The 13,447-nt window shown below is 36.5% G+C and overlaps 1 protein-coding gene across 6 annotated transcripts in view; it reads left to right on the forward strand.

Moving 5' to 3' along the window:
* TRPC6 (transient receptor potential cation channel subfamily C member 6) overlaps positions 1 to 13,447 on the forward strand; it is a 124,749-nt gene that overhangs the window by 77,198 nt on the left and 34,104 nt on the right. For 5 of the 6 annotated variants that reach the window (XR_014250097.1, XM_082409899.1, XM_082409900.1 and 2 more), the window contains exons 3-4: positions 5,924 to 6,109; positions 7,994 to 8,158. Coding sequence is in view for 4 of the 6 variants with exons in the window: in XM_082409899.1 (XP_082266025.1) it covers positions 5,924 to 6,109; positions 7,994 to 8,158 (351 nt within the window). In the remaining 2 variants the exon portion in view is untranslated. Of the gene's footprint in view, positions 1 to 5,923; positions 6,110 to 7,993; positions 8,159 to 11,108; positions 11,278 to 13,447 lie in introns of all 6 variants that reach the window. The other variant, XR_014250096.1, reaches the window with a different exon arrangement.

A 13,447-nucleotide genomic window follows, 5' to 3' on the forward strand; every position in this document is an offset into this window, starting at 1 on the left:
TGTTCTAATTTCATTCTTTTACATGTAGCTGTCCAGGTTTCCCAGCACCACTTATTGAAGAGGCTGTCTTTTCTCCATTGTTTATTCTTGCCAAATTGTCAAACATAAGGTGACCATAGGTGCGTGGGTTTATCTCTGGGCTTTCTATCCTGTTCTATTGATCTATATTTCTGTTTTTGTGACCGTACCATACTGTCTTGATTACTGTAGCTTTGTAGTATAGTCTGAAGTCAGGGAGCCTGATTCCTCAAGCTCCATTTTTCTTTCTCAAGATTGCTTTGGCTATTCAGGGTCTTTTGTGTTTCCATACAAATTGTAAAATTTCTTGTTGTAGTTCTGTGAAAAATGCCATTGGTAGTTTGATAGGGGTTGTATTGAATTTGTAGATTGCTTCAGGTAGTATAGTCATTTTCACAATGTTGATTCTTCCACTCCAAGAACATGGTATATCTCTCCATCTGTTTGTATCATCTTTGATTTCTTTCATCAGTGTCTTATAGTTTTCTGCATACAGGTCTTTTGCCTCCTTAGGTAGGTTTATTCCTAGGTATTTTATTTTTTTGTTGTTGCAGTGGTAAATGGGAGTGTTTCCTTAATTTCTCTTTCTGATTTTTTGTTGTTAGTGTATAGGCATGCAAGAGATTTCTGTGCATTAATTTTGTATCCTGCTACTTTAACAAATTCATTGATTAGCTCTAGTAGTTTTCTGGTAGCATCTTCAGGATTCTCTATGTATAGTATCATGTCATCTTCAAACAGTGACAGTTTTACTTCTTTTCAGATTTGGATTCCTTTTATTTCTTTTTCTTCTCTGATTGCTGTGGCTAAAAGTTCCAAAACTATGTTGAATAATAATGGTGAGAGTGGGCACCCTTGTCTTGTTCCTGATCTTAGTGGAAATGGTTTCAGTTTTTCACCATTGAGAACGATGTTGGCTGTGGGTTTAATGTGTCATTTAAAGCTTGTATTTCCTTATTTATTTTCATTTTGGTTAATCTGTCTGTTGGTGTAAGTGAGGTGTTAAAGTCCCCTACTATTATTGTGTTACTGTTGATTTCCCCTTTTATGGTTGTTAGCATTTGCCTTATGTATTGAGGTGCTCCTATGTTGCGTGCATAAATATTTACAATTGTTATATCTTCTTCTTGGATTGACCCTTTGATCATTATGTCATGTCCTTCCTTGTCTCTTGTAATAGTCTTTACTTTAAAGTCAGTTTTTCTGATATGAATCTTTCTACTCCAACTTTCTTTTGATTTCCATTTGCATGGAATATCTTTTTCCATCCCTTCACTTTCAGTCTGTTTGTGTCCCTAGGTCTGCAGTGGGTCTCTTGTAGACTGCATATATGCAGGTCTTGTTTTTGTATCCATTCAGCCAGTCTGTGTCTTTTGGTTGGAGCATTTAATCCATTTACACTTAAGGTAATGTTTGATATGTATGTTTCTATTACCATTTTCTTAATTGTTTGGGGTTTGTTTTTATAGGTCTTTTTCTTGTCTTTTGTTTCCTTCCTAGAGAAGTTTCTTTAGCATTTGCTGTAAAGCTGGTTCAGCTGGTGGTGCTGAATTCTCTTAACTTTTGCTTGTCTGTGAAGCTCTTGATTTCTCTGTCAAATCTGAATGAGATCCTTGCTGGGTATAGTAATATTTGTTGTAGTTTTTTCCCTTTCATCACTTTAAATATATCTTGTCACTCCCTTCTGGACTGCAGAGTTTCTGCTGAAAGATAAGCTGTTAACCTTATGGGGATTCCCTTGTATGTTATTTATTGCTTTTCCCTTGCTGCTTTTAATATTTTTTCTTTGTGTTTAATTTTTGATTAATATGAGTCTTGCCATGTTTCTCCTTGGGTTTATCCTGTATGGGACTCTCTGTGCTTCCTGAACTTGATTGACTATTTCCTTTCCCATGTTAGGTAAGTTTTCAAGTAAAATCTCTTCAAATTATTTTCTCAGACCCTTTCTTTTTTTCTTCTTCTTCTGGGATGCCTATAATTCGAATGTTGGTGCACTTAATGTTGTCCCAGAGGTCTCTGAGACTGTCCTCCATTCTTTTCTTTCCTTTGTCTTTATTGTTCTCTGCGGCAGTTATTTCCACCATTCTTCCAGCTCATTTATCCATTCTCCTGACTCAGTTATGTTATTGATTCCTTCTAGAGTATTTTTAATTTTAGCTATTGTGTTGTTCATTACTGTTTGTTTGCCCTTTAGTTCTTCTAGGTCCTTGTTAAACATTTCTTGTATTTTCTCTACTCTATTTCCAAGATCATCTTTACTATCATTACTCTGAGTTCTTTTTCAGATAGTTTGCCTATTTCTTCTTCATTTATTTGATCTTGTGGGTTTTTATCTTGCTCCTTTGCCTGCAAGATATTTCTCTGTCTTCTCATTTTGTCTGATTTACAGTATTTGAGGTCTCCTTTCCCTAGGCTGCAGGTCCATAGTTCCTCTTCCTGCTGTTCTCTGCCTGCAGTGGAGAGGTTGGTCCAGTGGCTTGTGTAGGCTTCCTGATGGGAGGGACTGGTACTGGTGGGTGTAGCTGAGTCTTTTCCCTCTGCTGAGCAGGGCTATGTCAGGTGGTGTGTTTTGGGGTGTCTGTGAGCTTAGTATGACTTTAGGTAGTCTGTGTGCTGATGGGTGGGTTTGTGTTCCTGTCTTGTTTGTTGTTTTGTGTGAAGCGTACAGTGCTGGGAACTGCTGGCAGTTGGGTGGAACAGGGCCTTGGATTCAGATAGAGGCCTCCGTGAGAGTTCTCAGTGATTAATCTTCCCTGGGGCCAGGAATTCTCTAGTGGCCAGCTTCCTGGACTCAGTGCTCCCACCCCAAAGCCTCAGACCCGACTTCCAGTTGAGGAACCAAGACCCTGCACGTCACTCGTTCCCACAATAAAGGGGATTAAAAAAAAAAAAAGACTAACAAAACCCAAGACAAATGGTAAAAAGTAAAATCAAACAAAAACAGAAGCAAGGAAACACACACATGTACAAAAGAAATAAAAATAGAACCAAATAAAACAAAGAGCAAAGAACAACCAGTCAAATAGAGGAACTCAAAGGCGAAATCAAACAATTAGGATCAAAACTAACAAAAACACAAAACCAAAGCAGTGTGCCAACTGAAGAATAAAGTAAGGAAACAGAACCGATAAAAAGGATTAAAAAAATAATAATAAAATAAAATAAAAAGGGAAAAAACACAGGACAACAGAAAAGCAAAGTAGAAATGGAAATACTTTTAAAATAAATAATATGTTAAGGAAAAAGAAGAAGAAAAAAATAAGGGAAAAGAACACAGAACAACAGAAAAGCAAAGTAAAAATAGAAATATATATTAAAAAAAGTTATAAAACACGAAGATCCCAAAAGACTAAATAAAAAAAAAAAACTAAAACAATAACAACAAACAAAAAAAGAAAGAAAAAGAAACAAACAAAAAAGCCAGAACCAACAACAGAATGAATGAAAACATGATAAAATTCATAGTAATAATTATGTTTCCCTGGGGTCTCCACTGTAAGTGTCCTTGCACACACCGTGAGACACAGCCCACCTCTGCCTCCCCAAGAGGCCCTCCTCTGCCCCTGGGCTGGTCTCTGGACCTGCTGTGGTCCCTGTGGGAACCACTCAGACTCTGATCAGGCCCAATTCCTGCGTGTGCTGGCCCCCAAAGTCCACAGCTGGCAGAGCTAGACTGTTTTCATTTGTGGGAACACTCATTGTCTGCTCAGATATTCCATAGACACAGGGTCTACCTAGCTGATGACAGGGATTTAATCTGCAGCTTGAACAGCTGATGGAAAGATTTTTGATCTTCTTCCTTAGTCGCCCTGTTCCTGAGGTTCAGCTTTGGTTGTATCCCCAACTCTCCCTGTGGTCCACCCACAGGAGTCTGGTCCTGAGGCTGCCTTGGAGCTCTTGGGTCTGCCCCTGTGAGGACCGGGCGCAGAGGTGGTATGGCTGCTTGGATCACAGGACCCCTGGTGGCGCCAAATGCACAGGGAAGCTAGCGGCCACGGACTCAAGAGACATGGCCCAAGTGAGGGCCTTTTCTGGTGTTCAGCATAAGATGTGTGAGGGCCAGCCCTGAGAGGGCTTCTTTTATTGGTGCCAGTGTGTGGGGAGAGACAGGTTACAATAGTGGCTCCTCTCCCTGTCTGTGACTCAGCAATAGTGCCCTGCTTCCATGGCAGTCCAGTCTTCCTCCATAGGTATTCCCTGCTGCGGATTTCCTCCCTCCTGTCCCCTCAGTCTGTCTCCCCACAGCCAACAGCAGTTCTCGCTCCGGGTCTGTTCTCTAATCCCCACAGTCCAGCTCCCAGCCCCCTTGCACACCTGTGAACACACGTCCCAGTCTGGGGCATGTAGGACTGTGGTACAGACCACCTGTATATTTCTCACTCTGTCCCGTCTGCCATAGATCGGCCACTTCACCCTCTTCTGACAGCCTCAAATGCTTTTCCCTTTTGTCCCAATCGATTTCCCTGTTGGGGTGGGGGGGATTCCCTGAATTCGGGAATCTCTCCTCTGCTTCAGCTCCCCTGCCCCGAGGTGCAGGTCCCATCCCGCTTCCTCTCCTCCTCCTTCTCCCTCCTTTTTTTCATACTACCCAGTTATTCAGGGATCTTTATAATCCTTTCTGGTGTTGAAGGTCTTCTGCTGGTGTTCAGCTGGTATTCTGTGAGAGTTGTTGCATCTGTAGATGTATTCCTGATGCATCCGTGGGGAGAGATGAACTCCACATCCTCCTACTCCTCTTTTATCTTAACTCCCCCTGCAAGGAATCTTTTTATCCTACAACACAATGGTGGCTTCAAGATGGAGGAGACAACTAATTCTGAACCTGCAAAGCTGGCGTTAAGAGTAAACTCTGCCATGGAGGCAGTGACCTCAAGGGACCTTAGTTTTTTGATGTGCAAAATGGGACTAGTATTTCCCTGGCTTGCCTCCCAGTTCTTCATAGATCAAAATAGAGAAGCATTCTACAAAAAGACAAAGTGGCGTAATTCTTATAGGCAAAGGGTTTAGAGCAAAACAGGGTTATGTTTAAAGCCTCATTTTGATACTTAGTGGCTGCATGATCTTGGGCATATTATTTAACCTAAGTGATCAAGGAAACTGTGAAGATTAAATGATAATATGATCCACTTGGAATGCAACAAGTTCTAGCTAATAGGTTTTCTTTATTAATATTGGGTTATAAATGGCCTTATTTCAATGTAAGAGAATAAAGAGGAAGGAAATATCAGAAAGACCTGAATGAAGATATGAATGCATGGTGTATGTAAGTTCATAATGAGTTTTTGGTGTTTAAATATGATCTGTACTCTCTAAATCCTCCCAAAATACCATTAGTTCATCAGCAGTAAATTACAGTGAAAGCATTTTCATTAAATTTCCTTTTCTCCAAAGAGAAGAATCTCAATTTGCAGATTTTATATTAGATCTCATCTTTTGACCCTGTGTTTGGTACATAATGTTCCTCCGTAACAATTTAGTAAATAGATAAGTGATATCTGTTTGCTTTTGTCTAGCAAATATATATTATGTGCCTAGCTGATGAAGTTATGAACATAAGAGATATATGTATTCAAAATAGTGTGAGCATGCTGTGGGAAACACTGCTTACTTTATATTTCTCCTGAATCAGCAGATGAGTTTGGCACAGTGCAGTACTTTTTGATAACTTTGGTTATGTTTTAGACAAATTTCCTCTTTCAGTATATAAAGAAAATCTTTATTGTGCTAGGATATTTCAGAGATCACTCAGCAGAACGACAATTGAAGATGTTAAAAGAATAGTAAACCTCCAAATAGAGTTTTTTTCCTCTACAGACTGTCAAATCACTGATAAATTCTGCAGCATAACATAGTAAAATTTGCTACTTCTACATTATTGTTTTTTGCTTTGCTTTGTCTTTCCTAGAATGACTACAAAAAACTGTCAATGCAGTGCAAAGATTTTGTTGTTGGACTCCTTGATCTGTGCAGAAATACCGAAGAAGTAGAGGCCATTCTGAACGGGGATGTTGAAATACACCACAGTGGTGGAGATCACGGTCGTCCAAATCTTAGCCGTTTAAAACTTGCCATTAAATATGACGTAAAAAAAGTAAGGTCAGGCCTGAAGCCCCTTTTTACATTATTTCAGTTTTTATTGGTGCTAAATCAGGATGAAGGGTTGGCAAATTAGATTGAGCTGGGTTTTTCTAATTAATTGCACTAGGTAGGTTCTCTAACAATTCTAAGTGCCTGGTTGTGAGGCATCTAACCTACACTAATGCCAGTCTTTAAAACCTAGACTTGTGTATGCAGTGACTGACGCTTTCTTTTACTTAACTAATGATATAAAAATGACTTTGTGTGTTCAAACTACAAAGCATTTGTTATAGGATAGGAACATCATTATTTAAGACCCAACTCGGTTTTCCCATTTGTTAATATATTCCAATTCCAGACCAATGCCTTCTATTCCTTCTTTAGAGCATTTGAATCTCCTTCATCTTTATTTGTGGAGTATTTTTATCTCTGTCTTCATGTGGTGCCCCCTATCCTTGACTGCTTTCTTAGGTTATGTAAGATATCTTTTACAAAAAACAGTTTTTAAAAGTAGGTTTTCTAATAAAAGTAACACAGACTTATGGTAAGCTTTCAAACAATATAGACATGCCCTCTTTCTGTCTTCTCAATTCTTAAAGGAGAGTAGTTAATCAATATTATATTTCTCTCCATAAATTTATACCTTGGACATCTTCACATATCAGTAAATAAACATCCACTTAATCTTTTCAAAGGCTGCATATCATTATGTTTATTTATATCGTTATGTTCATTTAGTCAGTTTACTATTTAAGGGTGTTTATTATTTTCTTTATTTTTTTGTTATTTCAAAACATTTGTTAAATTTCCCTTCAAAAAAGATGCACCAGTTTACACATGTCAACAATGTGTGAGAGGGATTATTTCTTCCACTCATAATGGGTACTATTATTTTTTCTTTTTTTAAAATAGATCTTTATTGGAGTATAATTACTTCACAATACTGTGTTAGTTTCTGTTGCACAACAAAGCGAATCAGCCATATGCATACACATGTCCCCATATCGCCACCCTCTTGAACCTCCCTCCCATCCTCCCTATCCCACCCCTCTAGGTCATCGCAAAGCACCGAGCTGATCTCCCTGTGCTACATAATGGGTATTATTAAACCTTACCATTCTGAGAAGACAAACATTGTATCTTGATTTAATTATCTTCCAGGTTAACCATCCTTAAGAAACATTTTTAGTTCCTTTATATAACCTGTCCTTTGTCTAATTTTTAATATTCTTTACCAATTATTATTTTGAGTTGTTGCTTTTTGTATATTAAGTAATGCAGCTCTCTGTCATATGTAGGGTTCATTTGTAAGCAATAAATATGTAAGAATAAAAAAATTCTGAAAAATAAAGAGTGAAATTTAATTATAAAATTTTGTTAATTGAAAGAGTTTATGGTGCAGGAATAAAGAGAAGTATCAGTGGAATAGAATAGGCAGTCCAGAAAAAGACCCATATGCAAATGGGAGCCTAGTATAAAATAAGTTTAGCATTTTAGGTCAGTGCAGAAAAGGTCGTATACTTTAAAAAAAAAAGTATTTAGACATCTGATCTAGCAGGATCTTTATATCACTCCTTCTAGATGGGCAAAGCATAAAAGTCCTGTTGTAAAATATTGATGAATCTTTTTCCAATATTAAATTTCCAAAATTTGTTTATGCTTTGAAAGAAAACCCATTAGTCATAAAGCAAAAGTTGGAATCTTTGAATTTATGTAATACATATTAGAACCCCCTGCCATCTTGCTTGATACCTGTCCGCTACATATTTTACATTTGTTCTTTAATTCTAACAATATTTTTCATGAGCAAGAACAGAACATAATATTAGAATGCAAGAAAAGAGTTTATGCTGAATCTTTAATCAAGCTGTTAAATGTTTTGTCACTCCCCTCCTAGTTTGTAGCTCATCCAAACTGTCAACAGCAGCTTTTGTCCATATGGTATGAGAATCTTTCCGGTTTGCGGCAGCAGACCACGGCAGTCAAGTTTCTTGTGGTCCTCGCCGTTGCCATCGGACTGCCTTTCCTGGCTCTCATTTACTGGTTTGCTCCATGCAGCAAGGTATGTCTGTGAAGCCTGCACCTCTGTTATCTCCTAGAAGTGTATTTGGTTTATATATCAGAGCCAGTTAAGCAAAGAAAATTCTATTTCCCAAATAAAAGTTTCAGGGAAGTCAGAGTTGGGTTTAAATAATCTTATTGTTTTTAATATTATAAAAATAACATATATTTGCTATAAGAAATAAAGAAAGCAATGGAAAGAGAAAATTCACCTGTAATATTACCACTATTAATATGCCAAAGAAAACCTCAGTATATTTCCTATTTGTCTTCTCTCTAGTTATGCCTATGCATATATTTTTACATTTTTGATGAGGTATGAATTGAGCAGATAATCTCAAATAACACCCTAAAAGAACATGTTTCCTTTTGTTATTTCTCCTCTGGCAAAATTTGAGATGAAAGGTTTTGTTTTTTATTTATTTTAGTGAATATGACCAGATAAATCTTAATATAAATAAAGGACAATTGTGTAAATATTACTATAATGCTTGTTTCAATGAAGACTATTTGTTTTAAGGACAGAGTACATTGTAACCTGACAACAAAGATAGCCTGTTTTTTTGGGTTTTTTGTTTTTGGCAAACTCTGCCCAGAATTTGATGAAATTAATTTGTTCAGATGGACCTAGCCTTTCATTAGTGCGACAGAAGAAGTTTGGAAAATGTTAACCTGTCATTCTGTTAACAGGCATAGAGATTTGTCCGCCCTGCATTGCCAACAATCTTATTCTTCATGTTTTTGAAGCCACATTTCTGGAACTGTCTAAGTTTCAACTCTTAGAGTCAGGCTGAAATAATTCTAAAGCTATGTGGCTGAAATGTCTGCTGGACCATCTATTTATGTGCCATGTAGATATGCCAGTTGAATCACTTGCTGTTGTTAAATCTGGGCATGACTCATTTTCAAATATTTGTAGCATGTGGGTGCAAAGACATATATCACCATTACCAACATATTTTCTTCTTATTATTAATTAGTCATATATTTGGTGATTTAACCTTATAGGAATGTTAGTAAGTGGCTCATGGTAGGAAGCTGGTTTAAAGCCTTTTTCACATAGTGGGAACTTCATAATTACTTCCAGTGATGATGATAGGAACTGCTGGAAACTTGGCATTTTCTCCTGAGGGTAAAATCTATCATCATAAATGTTTTTCCCTTAAATATATAAGGCCAAAAGTTGGCCTTATATATTTATAAATAAAATATAAAGGAGGAAAATAAAATGAAAATAGTGATATTTACTAGAATTAGAAATTTATAGCATGGATTTTTTTCTAGAAAGTTTTCTTTCTAGATTTTTCTTTTCCTCCCTTTTTCATAGGAATGACAGATTTCACTTTGAAAAAAGAATTAATTCTCCTTACTAGAACATAGGCTACATCTATGTATGTAGTCTCTGTTCTGCTTCTACTCACATTTCCTGGGTCTTCAGAGATTTAAGCTGAATTAAAAGTCGGGGGGGGGGGCTCTGAATTATCCTTGTTATTACCCTGTGATCAGTTAAATTATAATATCTCTTCTAAAGTGAATAATTGTCCCTCCCCATATCCAGTGAGTTCAAAAGCATAATGCCTTCCAGAGTGTTTGGTGTTTTAACAGACTAGTTTTGGCAGTCCTTAGAGTTGCACATTTCTTAAATTTTGACTGAATCCTAATTAACCTGATTTCCTTCACTATTTCTTTCTCCCTGGCCATGTTTCTTTCTGGCATCTGTTTTCCATCCTCATTTATGAACCCTGAGGCAAATAATCAAATTAAAAGGACACTGTCAAGGTATTTTTTCTCATATCTAAAATCTATTTTACTGTTATTTAATGTTTGAAGCATGATGATAAAATCTATTTTACATTTTTCCCTTTAGTAATATATATAAATATTATTTACAGTTTTAGAGAACTGATTTTTTTAAATGGAGGGAGATTGCTCAAGCTATATTGATGCTTTTATTTAAAATATTATTTAAAATATTAAAAAATTCCAAAGCATCCATGAAAATTAAGCGAGATCAAATTGCAGGCCTATGCACCTTGACAGAGTCCCTGTTTCTATTTAAAGTTTGGTTTTCTTTCCTCAAGTCTGCTCTTTTCTGTAAGAAATTCTTTTTGTCCTTACTTGTTCTCTTTTTCCACCATAACCCAAATGTGTTTTATACTCACTATAGTAAAAATAGGTCATGCTGTGATTTCAAATCATTTTGGCTTAAGCTATCTTCAACCTTTTCTGCTACTATTGGTATTTGATAGTTATTTGATCATCAGTAAATACTTAAAAAGAGTATGATATAATATTTAAAAGCAGGTATTTCTTTCAGTGCTTACTTTCAGTCATTTTTCCAGGTGCATCAATTTTTCACCTTGTTCAATGTTTCTTTACAGTTATTTTTTTAGAAATCTGTTTACGTTACAGAATATATAGATGGCAAATTTTACTAAAATGAATAACTCACTTCAGTTCCTAAAGTCCATTGAGTGGTGCCAGAATCTCCTTTAGTTTAAAGAGAAACACAACTCTCAATGATTTGTAATAAGAAATAGAAGATATGACTATCCAAACACACCATTTTAGTTTCCTGTCAACCAACTTTTTGTTTGTTTTTTGTTTATGTGTTTACTTGTTTTATTTTTTTTAATTTTTATTTATTTATTATTATTTTTTAAACATCTTTATTGGGGTATAATTGCTTTACAATGGTGTGTTAGTTTCTGCTTTATAACAAAGTGAATCAGTTATACATATACATATATCCCCATATATCCTCCCTCTTGCGTCTCCCTCCCACCCTCCCTATCCCACCCCTCTAGGTGGTCACAAAGCACTGAGCTGATCTCCCTGTGCTATGCGGCTGCTTCCCACTAGCTATGTATTTTACGTTTGGTAGTATATATTTAGTAAGCAACAAAAGTCCCTGGTTTGATTCTCTTCTCTCCCTTCTGAATAAAATAAAGGAGTCATATTGTGTAAGAACCAGGAACCCAGGGAAGAAGGAAGGTGAAGCAGGTCAGGAGTGAGGGGCAGATCAGACACCGTGCCCTGAATAACTGAATGTTGACGTTAGATGTGTCCAGACAGCTGAACTCAAGTTCCAGACCTCTCAGGCTTGAGGCACACTCTAATGTGGGTAGCTTTATTGTCACCCCGTTTTATGTCTCCAGCCTTTTCTCTTCTCCTTCTCCTATTTTAATTTGTGCTCTCTTGAGTTTTTCGTAATTTTGTATTTTGAAGGCCGCCTCTGATTCTCTCCTGAACAAAACAGGGAATAAATAAGTTTTCCATGGATTTTACTACTAATAGTCAATGCCCCAATCCCAGTTTTCCACAACAGTCAAATAAACTGAGAACTTTAAAAAATTAGTTTAATATTTATAATAATAGCTCTTTTCACCAGGAAGATATTGAACCTTGCAATAAATGATTAAATAAATCTTGTACATGTGATTAAATCTTATATAAAACATGATTAAATAGCCATGATTACAATAAATTGTATATAAAGCAAATGTAGAATTAAAATTGTATATGTGGCACACCATAGGAAAAGAAATTAAAGTCGCATTAATGTTCAGTTTTTAATAGTCCATATTTTTTTAGAAAACATTGCTAAGGACAATAGGCAAAAAAAAATCAAACCTACTTTCTCTCCCATTTGTTTTAACTTTATTTGAGAGTTCTATTTAAACAAGATCTTAAAAAAACACAAAAAATACTCTTTGATTCAATCTAATGAGCATTTACTTATGGAAGTATGGTTTTTGGACAACATTTTTACAGCAACCTTTTACAAAGTAACTTTGGATTGGGTCTGAAATATATCTAACTGTATAGATCCATTGGCTTAAAACTAGATAGATAGAGCGATTGATCTAGATAAACACACACACACACACAAACATGCATGCACGCATGCACATGCACACCCTGATATTCTGCCTGGCCTAAGATTCTAAATATCAAGAGAGAAGGGACTAAACTATGTGATTCATCCTAGCTCTAACTTTTATGATTTTGAAAACCATATAGACAGATAAAGTGTGTAGGAACAGAGAACATTGATTGCATTCCTACCATTATAGCATTTAGCTTTTTAAAATCTTAGAACTGTTTGTTCTCTAAGAATTTACATATATATATATACTTCAATGAGAAAATATGAACTTGTTTTGTAAACCAAATAGAAACATTAACTCAAACAAGTATGCCTGGGTTCAGATTCCAGCTCTACCACTTATAAGCTGTGTGACCTTTAAGCTAGTTTCTGTACCTCACTTCCTCAGTTTCTTCATCCATAAAATGGGCATTTCAGCAGCATATACCTCTTTGTATTGTTGTAATTATATCATGAAATTAACAGGGTAAAGCATTTAAAACAGTACATACAAGTACTGGCCAAATGTTGGTGGTATTATTATTAATTTTTACATTTTTCTGTAATAATAAACTCGTTTGAGAAGCTGTCGAAAGCTAATGGCCCTCTCCTAAGAAAAAATCCTTGCATACATGTATTTGAGTTTTGTTTACCATTACAGGGGATACACAGAGCCCTTGAGACACATCCTGGGCACACACCATCCCTCTGCCCAGCTAGGATTCGTGCATCTTAGATGGAAATGAGTCCTGTACTATAGATGCACAAGAGCTTTTATTGTCTCCAAATTTCATATGAAGAATCTGACTTTCACATAATTTAGGAAATTCACTCATTGCTACTCAGCTAATGAGGGAATGAAACTGGAACCTGAACCTAAAATGTGTTGGTTATGTGACCAGAGATGTATGTAATTGCCAATCTGCATTTTTTACCACACTGATGCAATTCTAGCCAAAAAATCCCACAAAACTTTTTTTTTAAACCTTTTCCCGAAGCCTATGAACAGCAAATATAAAGTGATTTCCAATAGGCTTTTGAAAATATAAAAAACGGTTTGAAGACCCTACAGCCACCCTTACAAACTGGTCCCCTTGAGTCCCCGTTTCCAGCCTCTGCACCTGAGACCCACCCCCTACTTGGTTTCCGTCGCCTGGGCCAACTCCAGTGAATTCACCCATTCTTCCTCAAAACTCCCTTCCCAACGCGAGACCAAACGTTTTAACCTTTTGCTCCTATCCCATATTTAAAGATTTAGAGACGTTAAAAAAAAAAAAAAAAAACAGACACTTGGACTTTTTTCAGTCCAGTGTCATTCCAGGACATCTTTCCAGTAGGTGATGGGAACTGCCCTGCTATCCTGTCCTGGGCTGGGAGTTCTCTTCTTGGTACTCCTGACTCTTACTCCATTTACAGCATCAC

This window comes from Balaenoptera physalus (assembly GCF_965194825.1).
Source record: "Balaenoptera physalus genome assembly, chromosome: 10".
Classification (NCBI taxonomy): Eukaryota; Metazoa; Chordata; class Mammalia; order Artiodactyla; family Balaenopteridae; genus Balaenoptera; species Balaenoptera physalus.